General features: G+C 43.8%; 2 protein-coding genes across 2 annotated transcripts in view; one reads left to right on the forward strand and one right to left on the reverse strand.

The window, feature by feature from the left end:
* Positions 1–19,356, reverse strand: part of LOC310749540 (putative hydrolase PNKD) — a 36,508-nt gene that overhangs the window by 11,962 nt on the left and 5,190 nt on the right. Inside the window, exons 2-3 of the mRNA XM_083586683.1 lie at positions 3,690–3,805; positions 2,204–2,316 (exon numbers count right to left, since the gene is read on the reverse strand). Coding sequence (XP_083442809.1) covers positions 2,204–2,316; positions 3,690–3,805 — 229 coding nt within the window. The remainder of the gene's footprint in view (positions 1–2,203; positions 2,317–3,689; positions 3,806–19,356) is intronic.
* The window catches only part of CATIP (ciliogenesis associated TTC17 interacting protein), a 31,092-nt gene continuing 25,046 nt past the window's right edge, over positions 13,311–19,356 (forward strand). Inside the window, exons 1-2 of the mRNA XM_083586664.1 lie at positions 13,311–14,665; positions 14,888–19,028. The gene's annotated coding sequence lies outside the window, so the exon portion shown is untranslated. The remainder of the gene's footprint in view (positions 14,666–14,887; positions 19,029–19,356) is intronic.

Below are 19,356 nucleotides of genomic sequence, written 5' to 3' on the forward strand. Positions count from 1 at the left end.
TTGCTTCTGCTTCAGCATTAAGCTGTTACTTCAACTGCAATTCACACGGCATCGCTCTCTATCAGAACAACATCTAGACAAAGCCCCTGAACTGGGTCAAGGAGGGAGGAATTGCTTCCAGCAGCCCCTCACCCTCCAGTTCCGAATCTGGATCCCCAGCTTTTCCTCTCCGGGTCACTGGTCTGGCTGTCTCATCCGGCCACCCGGCATGTCTCCGCCGGCTGCATCTGAACAAAGCAGCACAGCCGCTTCTCAAGTATAACAGGAAGAGCCAGCCGGACGGGAGCCTTTGAAGGGAAAACACGAAACAAGCCCCAAGTAGAAGGGATGGTGCGCATCATGTGGAGGCTGCCGCTCTAAACTTGGAATGACCTTGGCCAGCTCCTACTTAGCCAATTGCAGATGGTCAGGAAAGCAGGGTGGCAGGAACCAAAGCCTCAGGCAAGAGGCAGTGAGGAGCAGGCTCTGGGGAGCGGTCAATCACAGATTTAAAATTATCTGGGGGTGGGGGGGGGGGCTGAAAGCAGCAACTAATACCACTGAAGGAAGTCAAACATGTGCATCTCTGGGCGGGGCAGCTGGCCCCAACTGAATGTAAACAGGGCTCCACATGCCAAGGCAACAGTACAAATTGCATTATCAGTTTTCAGTCTCTGCTTTAACAGCACTTGCCCCTGCAGCAGGGGGGCACTGTCCTGGCAGTTCCCCCAGCCACCCCCAAAAGCAGATGAGGTCTCAGTCAGGGAATGGGTGATGCATGCGCAACCACGTGAGAGAAGTTTGGGGTCTGAATGAGCGGAAGGCCCAGCTGAGCGAGCAGGAAAGCAGCTGGGTGGGTGGCCAAGCAGACCTTAACAGGCTTCCCATCGCTGCCCCCAGTTTGCCCAGAACTCACCCCTCAACATATTTATTCCCCTCTGTGAGTGACAGCAGGATCTTGGGACTGGGGTGAGCTATGAGGGGCTGAAGGGGCTGTGAAAGAGTGGCATCTGAAGGGGGAGGGTTGGCAAGGAGGCTGTGGGTTGGAGACGAACATGAGCAGAGGCAGCAACCCCTAGTATTTTGTAAAAGGCTAAACCTGGCTTAGTTTACAACTGATTTAGTGAATGTGGTTTCTTTCTTTTAATGCAGCTTCCTTTTTCTTCTGCTCCCTTTTCTTCTGCTTTAAATAAAATCTGTTCCTTTCGTATTTTAACCTTGAAGTTGCTTACCTTTTTTGTCTAGCTGTAGGAACTGGATTACTTGCATTACCTAGAGTGCAATTCCCTCCTGCTCTAAGCTTGTAAAGAGAGGGGAGTGGAAAGGACAGATGGAGGACTTGCCTGGCCAGATCAAGGGGCTTACTACGAGGAATCCTCTCGTCTCATATTAATCCTCCACAGCTCCAGGCGCCTCCCAGTATGGGAGCAAGGAGGGGAAATGGGAGGTAGTGGCATTTGAGGATTAACACACAGAACGCCTCCCTACCTTCTTTTTCTGAGAGAAGCCAGGTGGGCCATGGGCCTCTCTGCCACATTCCCATACTGGGAATGGGTGCTGAGAGATTTGCTACCCATAGCAAATGATTCCTGCATTGCAAGATGGTTGGACCAGATATGACCCTTTGAGTCCCTTCCAACTCTCCAATTCTATGATGCCATACTTCCTGACTTGCAGCACAGCCAATTAGCCACTGTGCTATGCTAGCTCTTGGTTTAATTTGCAAAGAATCCCAGGAATTATAACCTGCTGATGACACCAGGAACTCTCTAGATTTCTACCCCCTCCCATCCACCTATACTAGAGCTCCCTGCGGAAAGCAAAACTGCTGCCATATTAGCAAAAAATATACAGCATAGCTGCTCCACCTGCTCTGTTGGAAGTGCTGTTCCTATGCATAGAAAGAGTCACCCATGTATTTGGGATACTGAAGCCTCTTCTGCAAGTGCAGTGGCTGAACCAGATGATGACCAAACATGCAGATGCCTTCAATGCTATATTATTATTAATAATAATATGTTTATAAGATGCCTTCCTGGACCAAGTCCAGATATCCCAGATATAGGGATATCTGCCAGGACCTTCTGTGTGCAAGACAGATGCTCTACCACTGAGGTACAGCCCTCCCCCTTTAAATCCGAAGAATCAAATAAGGAAGGAAATGCTAGTCTTGCTCCACAGGGAGAGAGGAGGGGCGATAGGTGTCACGTTTTGTCTCTCTCACCTGTACCGCCAGTGGGTCAGAGGGGTCTACAGCTGCAGCACAGTTTGAGCCAGTATCAATAACAAGATAGCTGTAGTTATTGGATAGGACAGGGATGGGAAGAATCTTCACTCCTAGGATGACAGAGGCAGACACAGAGCAAAGGAAAGCAGGAAAGTCAACACAACAGACCTTAGCAAATGCTGCAATTTTTATGTTAGCATTTATTTTCTTAATACTATCTCTTGTAAAAACACCTTATTTTTTAAAAAAGACATATAATATCATCTAATGTCACACAATACAGACAAAATTATCTATTATCAATAGATGCTAAAGTATTAATAAAATTGAAATATTATAGCAAAATGACATCACGTGCCTTCATCAAGTGCTGAAGCAGACAGGCAGCTTTTACACACCCTGAGCTCCTTTGGGAGGAAGGGTGGGATATAAACTTAATAAATGAATAAAATATACTCTTAAAAGGACAAAGAAGCATTAAATAATACCACTTCAGACTGCTGGAAGGGGTTCATAGGAGTGAATGCTCCTCCATACAAAGGTGTTCCCTCCACACAGAAAACCAGCACCTCATGCTTTTCTTTGACATACTAGTTTCCTACATGGAGGGAATTATTCTGAATGGAGGAGCATTTAGCAACACCCCCCCCCACTGCTGTCTGAATGGTACAGACCAAACATAGGACTAAGTAACCATGTGAGAACAAAGCCTTGAACTTCATGTGGGTGACCACTGTGTGGGAGGATTGTGGAGAGTCTGTTAGGGCGGTTTGTTGGGGGTTTTCCTTTTTAAAGGGTTGGGTGTGCAAACAGAGAATAAAAATGGCCCCAAACACTTGCTTGTTTCTTATGCTGATAAATAAACCTCTGCATAATATAAATGCAAGTACAAACACAAAACAAGAGTTAAGCAAAACTGTTCAAAGCATTTTGGGTACTCTGGAGCAGGAGTGGTGGCAGTTAACAAACAAGTTTATTTAAGCAACTGAGGTATTTCCCCCTCTGAAATAGAAGAGTGGGGCGGGGGAGAGAGAAAGAGAAAGTGAAATAATAAAAAGATAAAACTCCAGACACTAGCTTGCTGCTGCATGTTCATCTTACTTCAGAAATCAAACTTGCTTATGCCCGTTGCAAGAGCTTAGGCACAAGGAACAGTGTTTAGAGTCTTGCATGTGTTAAAAAAGAAAACCTAAACTCGAAACAGAAAGCCCCAGTTCTTCCAATTTCAGGTGTGGTGTGTAATTAATTTCGGGCCTCAAATGTCTGGATTTTCAGGAGGGGTTCATGGGGGAAGCATCTCAAGCAGCTGGATTCCATAATGGACTCAAGATTTTGCACTCTGCACACACCACTCTGCAGGTGTTGCCTCTGACCATTAATTGCCTGGAAATTTAATCAAAAGAAATACTCAAGAAATGCACCTCGAAGCAGCAAAGCACACAGGCTAATCGGAAATGAATTGGCAAAAAGACCGGGCACTCACCGCTGAACACCACAGGCTGAGGAACAGAGTGCCCCTGCGGGTAACGCTCCCGCGCTTTCTTCACCTGACGCTTGTAGAACAGGTAGCCCAGCCGAGTGTGGGCATAGAGATTATACCTGAGGGACAAGAAAGACCAATAGTGAGCTGAGCCTGAACATGTTCATAAACATCATTGACATCATTCCTTCCATCAAGAGTATGCTTAACCATGCAGAGAGCTAATAGCTGTTTCTGTCTAGCTTCTATAGCAAAGCCAAGTAAAATTTTATAGACGGCTGCAGGCTACAGGGATTAAAACCCTGGGAATCTAGCACAGCACAGATCCACCCAGTCATGCTGGCGATGCTGCTTCAGATTAATGGCTTGTACTTGGAATATGCCAGGTCTCTCTCAGCCTCCTGCATTATTATTTCTTTTCAAATAATATTTAAATAAAATTATGATAGCTCTTTTTTGCTTTGCACTTTTTCACAAGCTGTCACCTAACCAAGCGGTTAACTTGTTAAATGTTCTCCCCTACCACTCCCAAGTGTGAATGCCAGGAGAACAGGGCTTCATTTCAGCCAGTGCTCAGCCCTGCAAAGTTGCTTTCAGCACAAAACTTTTACATTCAGAGCAGGTTTGGTAATATGGAAGAGTGCATTTGAGCATGAGCAAATTGAGCTGGCCTCCACAAAACTGAGGTAAGTGAGATGGCTTAACTCTCAGGACAGTCTAAACTACAACTGTAGGATCTTCAAAGTCTGCTGTGGATTCTCTGTTGCTCTGCTGTGGAATATTGTGTCTCTTATCACAGGCAGAGTAGAGTACTGTCAAGCACTAGTAAAATCTGCTGAGCTATGAAAGTAAATAGGCAGTTACATGGAATTGAAAAGGGACAAAAAAAACCAGCTGATTTGGTTAATATACAGGACAAAACAAGTGCACTACAGAACAGTGTAAGAAAACTCTTGTTATGCCAAGCTACCTGCTACATACTTTTCTTTCCTGACTTTTTTTGTTACATTTGGTATATTTTTTCTATAATGCACTTCACACCCACCATTTTGAAGGCCATGCAAAAGCTCTAATTATTTCTGAACCTGTAGACACTCCCCACATATTTCCAAGCTTTGCTCCATAGCCATGAGGGCTTAAAGCTTATAATTAAAAAAACCCAAAAGACTGGATGCTCTCATAAACCCTTTAGACTTTTCAGCCAAAAGTCTGACTAATACTATTGCAAGTATTACACATGAATTTCAGAAGCCCAGTCGTCTCAAGATGACTTGTGGGGCACACACACATTAAGCAATCTGAAGGAGTCAGTGGGTATCACTGTTGCTCTGGACTCCGCTATGCCTCCAGGACCATCAACTTCAGAAACCACCATGGTCCAAAACGAGGAGGAAAAAGCAGCAGCAGCAGAAAGAATCAAGCTTGCTATTTTGTGCAAGCTGCTTGGAAGTTCTTGCTGATGCCTAGTCACACATCACATGAGACCTTGGTATCTTAGATGATGGAAACCTTGTAAGATTACAAGACAACGCAATACCATCACATGCAAGTAGCATAACAATGGACGTGGAATGATATAAACTGTTGTAATGGTTCAAAGAATGTGCTAGAATGTGTCAAAGCGACCTGAGAAAAGTACTGCCAAGAAGAAAGGGGTCCCAGTTCTACTTTCACTCCCAACAAGTTACAGTGGTACCTCGGGTTAAGTACTTAATTCATTCTGGAGGTCCGTTCTTAACCTGAAACTATTCTTAACCTGAGGTACCACTTTAGCTAATGGGGCCTCCCACTGCCACCACGCTGCCTGAGCACGATTTCTGTTCTCATCCTGAAGCAAAGTTCTTAACCTGAGGCACTATTTCTGGGTTAGCGGAGTCTGTAACCTGAAGCGTCTGTAACCCAAGGTACCACTGTACAGAAATGTATAGTCCATGCCAGGGGTATAGAAGCTCAGGCCTGCAGGCCTATTTAGGCTGAGCAGGGGGCTCACAGAGTCATCAGAAGAGAGGTGATATTTTCTTCACAAATCCATTCTTGACATCTGTTCCTTTGATTAAAGAGTCCCAGCAGTGCAATGTTTCCCTTTGGCGTATACACAACACGGCTGAAGTGAAAGCATTAATTGCTCTTCAACGCTGTATTTTCCCTGAGTAGCTCAGATTCCCAGGAATTTACCCAGAAGTGACTTCTAACTCCCAGCGGTTCTCTCCTCAACACATCAGCTTCCAGAGAAACATGCCAGCATTTTCTCTGATGTGCTGTTGTAAAGACAGCAAGAGGCAGTTACAGTTCATGATCACAGTGAGTGGGCAAAGTTGGGGGGTGAGAAGAAAGATCAGAGAAGCACTATGTGGTAAAGCTATGCAAGTGGGACTTGCCGATCGGAAGGTCGGCAGTTCGAATCCACACAACAGGGTGAGCTCCCATTGCTTTGTCCCAGCTTCTGCCGACCCAGCAGTTCAAAAGCATACCAGTGCAAGTAAATAAATAGGTACTGCTGTGGTGGAAAGGTAAACGGCGTTTCCGTGCACTCTGGCACTTGTCATGGACCTCCGTGCACCAGTAGCAGTTTAGTCATGTTGGCCACATGACCCGGAGAGCTGTCTGTGGGCAGATGCCGGCTCCCTCGGCCTGAAGCGAGATGAGCACCACACCCCATAGTTGCCTTTGACTGGACTTAACTGTCCAGGGGTCCTTTACCTTTACCTTACCTGGTAGAGATGAACACAGGTTCATCCAGCAGACTCTCTGAATAAAATTTCAGGCCCTATAGCTGGGATCTGCCTCTGCATTAACCAACATACTCTACTGCCAAGACAGAAAAACCAAGCACTTTGCATTGCAGAGCCAACGTTCTCTCCAGCATGCCAGCCAATTGCACCAGCAGAGACTGTTCAGTCAGAACTGTACAGTGTGTTACACAGAGCTACACTGTGTCCAGTTGCTTTATCTTAGAAAAGCAGGGCCTTTACAGAGTATTATCTTCAGAATGCTTTGAAATCCAGCCAGCTTCTCTCCCCCAGAGCCGTTTCCTGGAAGAAAGACCCATCTTCAAGCTGTGTCCACAGTAACTTCCTCCAGCAAATCAAAATCTGAGAGCCGCCAACGCTCCATGAACTGTCAGCTATTGTTTAGGATAAGCTAGTTCCAACTGAAATAATGGAAATTACTGCATGCCTTCGGTGCACATCTAGAGCAAAAGCTGCAGGGACCGTGTAGATTAGGGATGTGAAACCTCGAGCCTGCGAACCAAACACGGCCCACCAGGCCTCCCCATTTGCTATGCAAGGCAATTCTGGGCAAACCATGCCCATCTATCATACCTGACTGTCTGAAAGCATTTTTCAAAGCAGTGTTGAAAGAGCAGTAGGGGGTTATTTGCAGAAGGAATTTCAAGCAGCCCCATACTGCATCGTTAAGCCCAGCATTGAAGCTTCAACACACAGCATCACCTGTCAAATTTGGACCAGCACGCGTGGGAAGAAAAATCCTGGGTTCAGGATCATTCCCCATCCCTGACCCACATATTCAAACTAATTTTGCCAAAGCAGAACCTTAACAAATCAGCAAAGGTTAGACAATTGCAAAGGTTAGACAACACAGCTCTTTAGGGCAAAGTCACAGGAACATAGAAGGCTACTTTATGATGTAGACATTTAGATAGACATTGGTCTATCTAGTTTAGCATTCGTAACATTACTGGTGGCATCTCTTCGGCTGTTCTTGATTACAACTCCAATCCTGGTCAGGGGAGATAGGAGTTGAGCTCCAAATCACCTGGAACATACCAGGTTAAGCGAGATCATGCTTAACTGTGGCTTCCTTTCTCCCAGTCACACCAGGGGGCGGGGGACAAAAGCAGGAAAAATCCAAAACCAAACACTAGCATGAAATACTGGCTTGCCACAATGTGTGAATGAGGGTGATCGATCAGTGTATTATCCCCATTCCACAGATAAGGCAGACCAAAGCTAAGAAATAGCGGCTTGCCTAAAACCACCTAGCAAATCTGGGGCAGAGGCTTCACAATTCAGCAACTGTGCCACACTACTGCAGATGGGACACTGCAAATGAAGGATCTGTAAAAGCACACTTCAGCATTAAAAGCGTCTGCTCAGTATTTGATTTCAATTCAGTTGTCAGAATAGCTTTATATAACAAACTATGCTGGTTCCACCTTTCCAGCAAATCAAATTGATATGAATTTACTCACAAGCCTTTTATATTTGGGGAGAGGAGAGACAGGGTTAAAATTGCTGCAGCCCCATCATTCCATGGGGTTTCCTCATCTTAGTGGATTCTTTTTTCTTTAACGTCAACAGTGGCTGATTCACAGGAAGTATTATGTCCCACCAAGGAGGAGGACGCTAAGCAAGCTCAATAGAAAGCCAGTGCAATCTTGGCATATATCCACCACCCCCACTTATCTTCCACCCACATAGTCTTTTTGTTTTGGTAACCTGTCAGTAACCTGTCAACTTGCCCTCTCTCTTCTCCAGGAAGAGCTACAAGCTGCCTGGACCTAGACTGGAGACCAAGACACCCTTTCTGAGAACAAGTTGCTTTTATGAACTTGCCCAGGCTCAATTCCTTTGAATCACCATATTTTTCGCTTGACTACAGTGCCTGGTTGTTTTGTCAAATAGTGAACACCAATACTATCATTGCCTTAATGGAGGGGATGGGAACTGATGGCCCTCCGGGTGCTGTTAGATTCCTATCAATCCCCACAGCCAGCATGCTCAGTGGTCAGGGAGTCCAACCACATCTGGATGGCTACAGGTTCCTTAGCCTTGCTTTAATGGCTATGGATGATTCCCTACATATGAAGCACATCTGGAGGGACTGGATCCAAGCCAAGTGCTTGGCAGATTGTGTGAGAGAAAGAAAGCTTGATAGTATTTTAAATTTAGAGAAGGACAGGGAGAGTTGCAAGTCGACTGAAAGTGAAGCATCTCTCTCACTCTGAGAAGATCTCCTGCATTGTAGGAGAGCCCGTGTGCTCTGCTTATGCATTTGTAAGTAACACAAACACTGATGAGAGGGCACCGTAAGTCTCCAGTATTCCTTATCCAAAGGAAACATAAGGCTGCAGTTTAATCCAATTTATTCCTGACGTTTCCCTAACTGTTTATTTCTACATTATATCTGAGCTTTCACATGACGTAAAAGCCACTTCCAGAACAATAATGGATCATAGTGCAGGTTTAGTGCTCATTTCTGTATTATTTGCAAACTGCTTTTTTTCTGGAAGCAAATAACATTCCCGTGACACTGAGCAGGGTCTAGAACTCATTACACAGCCTACCTTCCGCAGAGATGGAAGGAGAGAAAAAGACATGTTTCTTCCACCATTGAGTCTGCAAAGGCAGCAGAACTGCTTTGAGTGATAGGCGGGAGGCGGGGCGGGGGCTTCCTTCATGCAGATCACAATGACAACTGTATTGATCACTTAGCAACCCACATCTGTTATACCCAAATAAATCACTCATATCTGTGCTGATCTTAACACCACTATTGATACAATATGATTACTATGCATTACCGCAATATTTTTACTTGCTGCTATTGTTGGGATAAATTTAAGGTACCGTGATTCTCCAGTGGTTTGACGTCACCCCAAGAGCCACATGCCATTGTCTCTTGAGATAGATGGAGGTCAACATGGTGGCAGAAGGAAGTTATTCATTGAAGGGTCTGTAGGCAGCGGTTAGAACAACAAGGTGTTGTGGGTCTGATGTGCGCACAGAGGGGAGACCTCCTAGGAATCCTATGTATGCTCCCTTGGAAGAAAGGGAGGCGCTGTGGTCTAAACCGATCAGAAGGTTGGCGGTTCGAATCCCCGCGATGGGGTGAGCTCCTATTGCTTGGTCCCTGCTCCTGCCAACCTAGCAGTTCAAAAGCATGCCAAAAAGTGCAGGTAAATAAATAGGTACTGCTCCGGTGGGAAGGTAAACGGCGTTTGCGTGCACTGCTCTGGTTTCGGTGTTTGTTGCACCAGAAGCAGCTTAGTCATGCTGGCCACATGACCCAGAAAAACTGCGGAGCGGACAAACGCCGGCTCCCTCGGCCTGTAAAGCGAGATGAGTGCCGTAATGCCAGAGTTGTCTGCAACTGGACTTAACTGTCAGGGATCCTTTACCTTTTTTTGCAGTATTATTATAACTTAGTATCTTATGGCATATGTGATGGGCCCTGGATTAGGTGGGTTTAAAAGAAGATTTGTCAAATGATAGCTAAACAAGACCTCCATTTCAGAGACAAAATACCACTGGCTATCAGCTGTTAGGGAGCAACGAAGATGGAGGGAGCTCCTTATTGCCCTCATGCCCTGCTTAAGGGCTTGTTAGAAGCCCTTGCCTGACCTCCGTCAGAAACAAGAGGCCAAACCTAGATGGACCCTTGGTCTGATGCAGCAGAGCTCCACTTACATTCCTAACCAAGTCCCTTTCTGTAGCACAGAAAACAGACGTGGCAGAACAGGCTAGGAGGGAGGAACTTACGCATGATGCTAATGAAACAGATGGCTAACTAGATGTAGGATTATAAAGTGATCACTGTGTCCCTGCTGTGAAGGGCTGCCACCCACCTCCAAGCCCCCCCCAGGCTTGAGCAGAAACTGAAGGTGGAAATGAAGGCCAGATCAATGCAAGTGGGCAGGGCAGAAGACATACATCAAGCCATGGTAAATATATAAGAATGCACAGTTTGCTCCAGGATTACCATGTCAGTGTGTCTTTCTTCATATGTCTGATGACAGCCAGAAGGGTGGATTTAAACACCATCTCCTAAGCTATGTCCGATGGGAGGAATGTAAATTGTGCACTTATGCTACACTGCAATCAAGGGATAATGCCAACACATTCTTTGCATACTGCAAACAAAACAGAGGCTAAAAAGAGATTAAATAATAGTAATAATTCTTAGGCCAAGATCATTGAAATGTGTACCATTTGCCAGAACAGAAACCTATTCACCAAAAGGAAAGAGGCAAGAGTAACTAACTGCCTTTAGGAGACAAGCTGAAACCAGCATTTAACAATCTATGGAAGTTTGTGCCAACTGCTGCAGCAGCTTCTAGTAGAACTTGTGATACTGATTTCCGCAGAATTTTCTCTTTCTCAAAACCCAAAGCAAAATTTTCCATGCCTACTCTTTACCACTGTGCAATTTGTTTGTGTGTGAAAATCAGGCCAATGCTAAAACAACAGGCAGTCAACTGACACCAGCGAACCAAAATTAAGTATGCACAAATTCTCCTCATATTGGGCATACAAGGTTGCAATATGTAAAGTTCTTGACAGAATAGTTCCTCTGAACTGGATGCTTTAGCATGCACCAATGGGTGAGAAAAGACGCACTCGTATCTTTAAGGCTGCCAGATACAGAATGGCAAGGTTTTGTTCAGGTGAGGAGCAAACAAAAGTTTGAGTGTGGTGATAGAAACCACCCACTAAATCACCACCACAGATCTGCCCACCCGCAAAAATGCCTTAGCGTGTTTCCACACCAGCAGTGGCCTCAGATGTCCACTATAAGAGTTTTCTGCAAAAAGAGGAAATGGGGATTTTAAAAAGTACAAGCTGGCATTTTGATGATGGTGATAACATTATGTGGGCAGCGTGATAAAACTGGATGCATGGGCAGCCGTTAGATGCACTAGAATTCTTGTAAGCCCTCCTTGAGAGTTTCTTTTTGTCCGGAAAGGTGGGGTATGAATCTATTTTTAAAATACATAAAATGAAAAGTAAATGTGCTTATGACCCACCCATTTCAATGGAACTGCACTTTCTCGCAATCCATTTTAAAAATTAATACTTTTTTTTTTTGAGCTTACACAGCACTTACAGCATTAACACGAGACTGGGGAAAATACACCAGGTTCCTAGCCTCAAGTGTTGAAGGCATGAGGCCCTCTACAGAGGCAAGAAAGTAATTAAAAACCCAGCACCAAATTGTGGGGAGCCCAAACATCATAGTGCTCTGAGCCCTACAGCCAGGGAGGGAGGACTGAAACTGCAATGTCTGTCACCATCACCACCTGGCCTCTAATTTTAAATTAGTACTTTACACCAATGGAGCCATTTAGGGTGGGGTGGGCACTGCCCTGTGCAATTATTCCTCAGGAAGATCTATATTTATAACCAACTCACTGGCTGCATCACAAGGTGACCGACATTATAAACTTTTAAATCTAAGCTATTACAAGCATGTGAAAGACATAACACTCTGCGTTTAAAATGAAACAGTGGGAGATTTACTATTGGATCCATGTTAAAACATTGCTATGGCTATTACGAAGTATAAAAATGTATGACCTCAAAAATACTATCTTGCCATTTAATTTGATCGTGACTACATCCGAGAGTGCTGAGAATCTTGCTCCACTCTCACAGATGTCTCCCTCTTCACCCAATATCTGAAACTTGAACCCCTGGCTCTCAAAGCAAAGGTTGCATTTCTAAGACGTACATTTCCCCAAATTGACAGAAGCTGCAATGTTTAATGGTACGTAGTACATGCAGATGGGAAGGCAGCTTAAGCAGGTGGGTGGGAGAAAAACCAAAGCAAAGCCCTTTGTAGAATTAAAAAGCCCCCACCTGTACCGATGGAACACAGTCTCTCCACTGTTAAACTCAAGAGCTGCTTAAACACACGAAACAGCACAGCAAGAATAACGCTTTTAACTTGGATAAAAAACAAGTTTTGGGAAAGAAGAATCTTAACTACAAAAAGTATTATTAAAAAACAATAAGAAAGTATTATCCAGAACTTATGATTTGATATTGGAATAGGACCTAAAAGATGAAGAAATAAAAGAAGTAATGGTCAAATGGGCCCAAGACACTGGCCATACAATACAGATAGATCAGTGGGAAAGGCTCTTGAGGTCGGATATTAGGTTTACCGCCTGTTATACCATTAAAGAAAACCTAATGAAAATGTTTTATAGGTGGTACATGACGCCTTCCAAACTCGCCAAGATATATAAGTTAAAATCCAATTTATGTTGGAAATGTAATAACATGGAGGGGACTATGCTTCATGTATGGTGGGGCTGCGAAAAAGTCAAAAGATTCTGGGGATGTATTCATGAAGAGTTTAAAAAGATGTTTAAAACCTCTATAGAAAAGAAGCCAGAGGCGTACAGTACTTTATTGGGTATTGTAGGAAAGGATATCCCACAGGATAAGAAAATACTATTTTTATATGCCACAGCCGCAGTCAGACTATAACTTGCAAAAAACTGGAAAGGAGATAGTATCCCCACAAAGGAAGACTGGATATGTAAATTGTGTGAATTTATAGAAATGGCGAAGTTAACAGCAGCCATAAGACATCAGACAAATCAGAAACTAAAGTCGGAATGGCAATGTTTTGAGGATTATATGAAAAAACACTGCTCTAAGGATAACATGTTGATACGCATAGACTAAGTATGTAAAGTAGAAATAAATAAAATTAATATACTAGGAATATCAGGGATAAGATATATAAGATGCAATGTCAATAAGATGTTAAAGAATAAAGAATGTCGAGTAGTGGGGGAGGGAAGTCACATGGGTGTAATATCTCTTGTTATTATTTAGTATTTTTGTTTGATTAGCGTATATTTTTGTATAACATAGCATAAGAACTGTAATCTTTCCCCCCCCTCTCGATTCCAAAATAATAAAGAATAACGCTGCACCCGAGAACTGTCAGCAATAGCCCCCCTCAAGGAGCCTGTTCACTGCAGTGCAAAGGCATTTGACAGCAATTAAACAGGCGACAGCGACACAGTCAGCATCTTGATCAGCCAACCCTGCAGCTTCAAACCATCCGGCCTACTGCACTGATGACAAGCTTGGGCTTATCTTTCTTCAGCCCCCCTGTCCTGCACAGAGCACAAATCAAAATTGCTCCCTGGAAATGTTTCTAGCAGACTAGGGAGAATCTTTCGTTCCACTCTATTTCCTTAGGTCTTTGCACTGAACCTCCAAAAGTCCAAACACACAGAAGATTAGGATCAAAAGGCTCATTCTCTCCCCCCCCCAAACACCTTATTGACTTTAGAGAAAGACGAGTCAGAAGGAGCAAAGTCCCTCCACGTTAAGCATTTAAAAGCATTAGATGAAATTCCAGCAGCCTGGCAGACAACCAACAATGCAAGCTGGGTACCTTGGCAACAAGACACGCAGAAATATGCTTTCTAATGTTTGGGGGTTTTGTCTTTTTCAGAGAAAGACAGCTAGCAGTCTCACCAGTGTGTAATTTCCAGAGTAAGTGGTGCTGCAAGTGGTTCAAGTGTTGGTTCTTTATTACTGAAGGAAGGAGCTCTTAAGTGTACACACTTTGAGGCACATTCAAAGTACATTTCTTCCCTTCAAAGACCCTTTTATGAGTTCCAGGTCTAATTTGTTTAATGTTTGACATCGTTTTTATACTGCTTTTATGTGTGTTATTGGGGATCTGCTTTATTGTATTTCAATGTGTTTCTTCTTCTTCTTCTTCTTCTTCTTCTTCTTCTTCTTCTTCTTCTTCTTCTTCTTCTTCTTCTTCTTCTTCTTCTTCTTCTTCTTGCAATCTACCCTGTCAACTGAGTTACAAGGCAGCATATAATTCTCCCCGCCCTACCCCCCTTTTACTCCTGCGCTTCCTCCAAGGACAAGTTGAGGAGGTGGTGGTTGCAACACTGAATACGGCAGTACATACAGTCTTCCCCCTAGCCCTTTTATTAAGTTGAAAACAGGCAAGCTGTTTCCTCCAGATGTTTCGGACGCCAGCTCTCATCAGCCCAAGCCAGCGTGCCAGTGGTTAGGAAAGTCTGAGTTGTAGTCCAACAACATCAGGAAGAGGCAAAGGTTAGCCATCCTTCAAACAACCCTGTGTGAGCACAGCATCCTGAGATATGGAGAGCCCAAAATCAGCTTTTTGACCCTGCCCCTCTCCCTGTGATCTAAGGCTAAGTACACATTAGCGGCTTAAAACACACCACGGTTGTTTCCCCCCAGAGTGTTTCAAGTTGCTTTTTTACATTGCTGTACACAATAAAGATGGGTTGGGGTGGCCTTCACCTGATGTACATTACCCAATTTGTTTCCCCACAATGAACTCCAACTCGCTGAAGCTGTCATCTGTGCCTGCACAATGGCTGCCGTGATAATGTGCGTGCCTCAGCTTACGTTTCCAAATTGGATAGGGGCTGCTTTGAAAGAAAGTGCATCAGACAGGAGCAGAAACTACAGGATACTTAAGGCTTGTGGCTATGGCTAACATAATGTGTACCTGGCTTCAAACAACAGCAGTGGGAGCACACTGGAGCCAGAGTAAATGGTAATATGTACGAAGCTTCAGTTGACCATTCTGTCCACTACTATCCCATAGTAGCTATGGTTGTGAGGCGGGGAGGAAAGCACTGTATAGATGCTCAAAAGCTATTCTTACTTCATACACCCCAGAGCTAAGCCCTATTTCCAAGGACTTAAATGTCACAGAGGCTCAAGTTTTGTATTCAGAGTTATTTACATCAGTCCAAGGCACTCACTGTGCCTAACTTCAAAGACTCAAGAGTCCACACTAATAATAATATTTCAGGCTTTAATCATGGAAAGGGAGAAGGGAAAGAGTGGAAGAGAGAACTAGGAGGCCAGGGAACGTATAGGCAGGGGAGATACACAATGGTGTGCTGAGGAGGTTTGTTCAGACAATTCAGTTTTTCAGGTCATGGAGGCACAAGCAAAACATGCAGACTGGATGCATTTCCTTCCTGCAGCAATGTTTTATAGAAACGGTGCCTTTCGGGCAACTAGGGGTGCTTCTGAATGAAGTGTTCACTGAACAGTCACCCTGTTTTTATGCAGGGAGGTTTTATGCAATGTTGGCTATTATAGTGAGCGTCCCTCATGATTTGTTTGTGGGGAGGTTATATGGTGGTGTGTCAAAGTCAGTGCTATCCCACGATTTCCAGGGAATTTTCTCGCCACATGCCTTATTGCAGGAAGTTAGATCTTTTGGGGAAGCCGATTTGTTGTGCAAGACCTTCCTATCAACTGTAATTGCACAATCCTAATTAGCTGGTATGTTGACTGAATCTCAACCAAAAATTGTGACAGTCTGGAAACCCCCGAGAAAACTTACCCCAGGCTTTTTCTAGGTTTGCTTCATCTACAGATTTTTAGACTTTCCGCTGCACCAATTAAAAGAGAAAAGTTCACATTAAAATGAAACAAAAACTGCAGAAGTAAAAGTGACATCCTAAGTACGCTTTCTATAAAGAAAGCTAGAAGGAACCCAGTCAGTCTTACTTTTGGTAAACAGATTTCAGACTGGGCTGCAAATTGTGCGTCCAGGAGTGTATGAATATATTGTAAGATGCCTAACACCTGCCTCCTTGTGTTTGTTGAAGCTTAGCCATGTGATTTAGCCTTGTAAATAAATTCACATCTGGAATCCCACAGAAGAAAAGCACCTTAGGGTACTGTACTGCCACACCACTTCTTAAAACTATAATTTCCTAAGGCTGCTTCATATTAAAGTATTCAGTCAGGGTGCTTCATCAGAAGCATTTGCAACAAGTAGTTGGGCCCCCTAGTATAATAGCTGCAGACAACAAGATACAGTATTTGCAAAGCAGAGCATTGGTGGTTCAGATTAAAAAACTATGCTATGGAGCAGAGTTGCAAAATCCAGAATGTTATCAACTACAAGGAAAGACTGATTTCCAGGGCTTTGTCAGGACTGAAACAAGGACACAAACCATCTGCAGTTGGATCCCTGGCTGTTTTAATTGTAACCTAAAAGCACCCAGAGGGCTGCAAATATTTTGAATGGCCAGAGTAAGGGGAGAAAAGAGAGGACAGGACTTCTGCACTTTTAAGAGTTCTATAGAAAAGGGAAATTTCAGCAGGTGTAGAAGCTACAACGTGCTTACATTTCCTCTACTACACACAAAGGGATAGGAACCGTCCTCTCAAATCTGGCTACCCTACCCAAATTGGATTGAAGAAGTGGGATTTAACATTCCATCCCAGAACACTGATTTTCTCCAGTCTAAATTCCCCAGCCACCCTCACCCCCCACAAGTTGCAATCTGCTCCACAGCAGAAAACATGCAAATACCTGTCTATTTTCTTCTGTGGCGTAAACATGATTGGGGAAACTTGCTAAAGAGGAAAATGAAGAAAGGGAAAGCAACCATACAAATAAAAAATGGTTCCTAAGGCTTTTTGAGGAACGCTTAACCCAGTGCTTCTTGATAAAACTGCTTGGGGAAACGTTTTTCCTCCGGGGTGTCATTCCTAGGACTTCTCACTGTTGTGAAGTGTATAGCAACATCTTCATCCCAAGCCTGCTCAGATAATACCAGGTGTCTAGAGTACTTGTATGCTTTCCCACCATGCAGCATATTTATAATTAAATTAAGTAGGCTTGAGTCACCAATCAAATGACAGCTCATTATTTGGCCATAATCAAGAACATACTTGTGTAAATACTCACCTACTGAATGATTGATTTACTGGGGTGAAGAGGAATTGTATACCACTTTTACTGCCCTAAGCTGGCATCCAAGGCAGCTTAATAAAGCCTCCTAACAACACCAGTATAATCAAAAAGAAATAAATCAAGCAACAGGTGAATTCCAAAAGCGTGCCAGAAGACGAAGAGACCAATAAAAGCAGCAGTGACTCAGCAGTTGGCTGACCAACCCTAGCCCAAAAGAAAAACCAGAAGTAAAAGTTCAACAAGAACAATTTAATTCAGCAGAAGCCACAGTAAACATAATGGGCCTCACCTGGTTCTTAAACAAAGATGGCAAGGAGATCTCCTCTTGGAGGAAGTTCTACAAGTAAGGGGACAGTGACAAAAGTCTTTCCTCTAGTAGTTTAGTGACAGAACTACAGGGTCCCTTTATGACAGTCACAACCTTGAAAGATTATACAATGATCTTCTCATTGTACAATCGTAATAAACAAGCACCGTAACAAGCAATGGCATGCAAGTCTCCATGATCAGCTAGATCTACTATTTTCTGTGCCTATGCTTGGAAAATGATTTGGCGTGCTCCAATATCTTCTCCCCTATCATGCTGATAGGGTGATGGAAGCAGGGACACTGCTGCAGAAGTAGTAATAGGTCTTTGGCCCTATGTAACCCTCCTGGACCACTACACCACTGGTTCTCTCTAAAGTAAGGGGCATCCCAAGTAGGTTCACTGGTGATGATCTCAGCTGCTGGGCAGGTTCAGAAATGAGCAGGCATCTATTATAGTGCCTCAAGACCAGGCTTTATTACACTGATCCCCAGTACTGAAGAAGTCAGGTTGTGGGCCTGTGTGAACGTCCTCAGGGCCACATGTGCACACACCCTCCTTTAAGAGCAGGCAGGCACGACCTGTCCTGCCACTCCATATAATTCATTGCATTAACGTGCAAGGCCAAGGCTTTCCAGTTGGCATCTCTTTACAGCAGCAGGAGATTCCCAAATCCATCTGTCAGATGCAGCGGTGTCTTTTTTTCCAGTTGGGGGAACATTCTGACTCTGTCTTAGTGCCATGTTTCCCGGAATGAACCAAGTAGGACTTCTTATCTGGCAATTTCCCAACACAAGCACCATATAGTTCAGCACTCTTTGTCATCGCTGAATAGAATGCTATGTTCTGAAAGGTCATGCCTTCTGCCTGATCATGTGAATAAACTAATTAGTATATGAAATGAAGAACTAGAACTGCCAGGCATTCGAGAATTGGCTGAAAATGAAAGCATTGCATTTGAGCAACTCATTAGCAGGGTTGTGCACAATTACATCAAGGAAGCAAAAGAAGATGCAAGTCTAGCTAACTTTAATGAAAAATTGTGAGTTAAATCTAATGAAATAGTCATAATCATGTGACCTCCTTTTTTTTTTCTACAATCCTATACTGCCTGGGAGCAAACCTTCTTCCAAGGGGTTTATTTATGCTTTGTCTCTGGAATGCAACAGATTGGGTTTTGGTTTTTAAATAAAATCAAGGTTGCATACACATTACCACTTACTCTGGCTCCAGTGATCCCCTCACCCCCAAAATGTAAGTTTTTGCTTGGAAGAATGCCAAGATAAGCCCATCACAGTCTTAAGCTCCCCTTAATACTTGTAGTACGAGTATTAATAACATTGCCCTGCCTTATAGCATCATAAAGATTACTAAGATACCATGAAGTGGTCAGAGCACAAAGGAAAAGTGATATATGCATCATTCCTACTATTATGGTGTGAAAGCTGAGGGTATAATTGCTTAGGCAGCCAAAACCACCCACATAAAAGAGAGAAAGGCATCAGCCAGCTTGAAGGAACCTCAAGATTTGCATAAGTACAAATTTGCAGGTGAGGAATGAAGTGAATGGAAACCTAAACACCACCACCCCATACCGCAACATTTTGTTGCAGATCTCACTTATACTTCTGATAACTGATCACCCAGGCAGAGCATCACATTTCTAGATGCCTGTGGATTTATTTTCTGAAGTACCTCCTACTTGCACAAAAAATGGTACCTTATCGTGAAAAGGGAAGAGCCACAGCTCAGTGGTAGAACATCTACTTTGCATGTACAGAAGACCCCGGGTTCATTCCCTGGCTTTTCCAAGAAGGGCTGGGATAGACTTCCTGTCTGAAACCCTGGAGAGCTGCTGCAATACTGAGCAATAAGCAC

Source organism: Podarcis filfolensis, assembly GCF_964270895.1.
Source record: "Podarcis filfolensis genome assembly, chromosome: 1".
NCBI classification, from domain to species: domain Eukaryota; kingdom Metazoa; phylum Chordata; class Lepidosauria; order Squamata; family Lacertidae; genus Podarcis; species Podarcis filfolensis.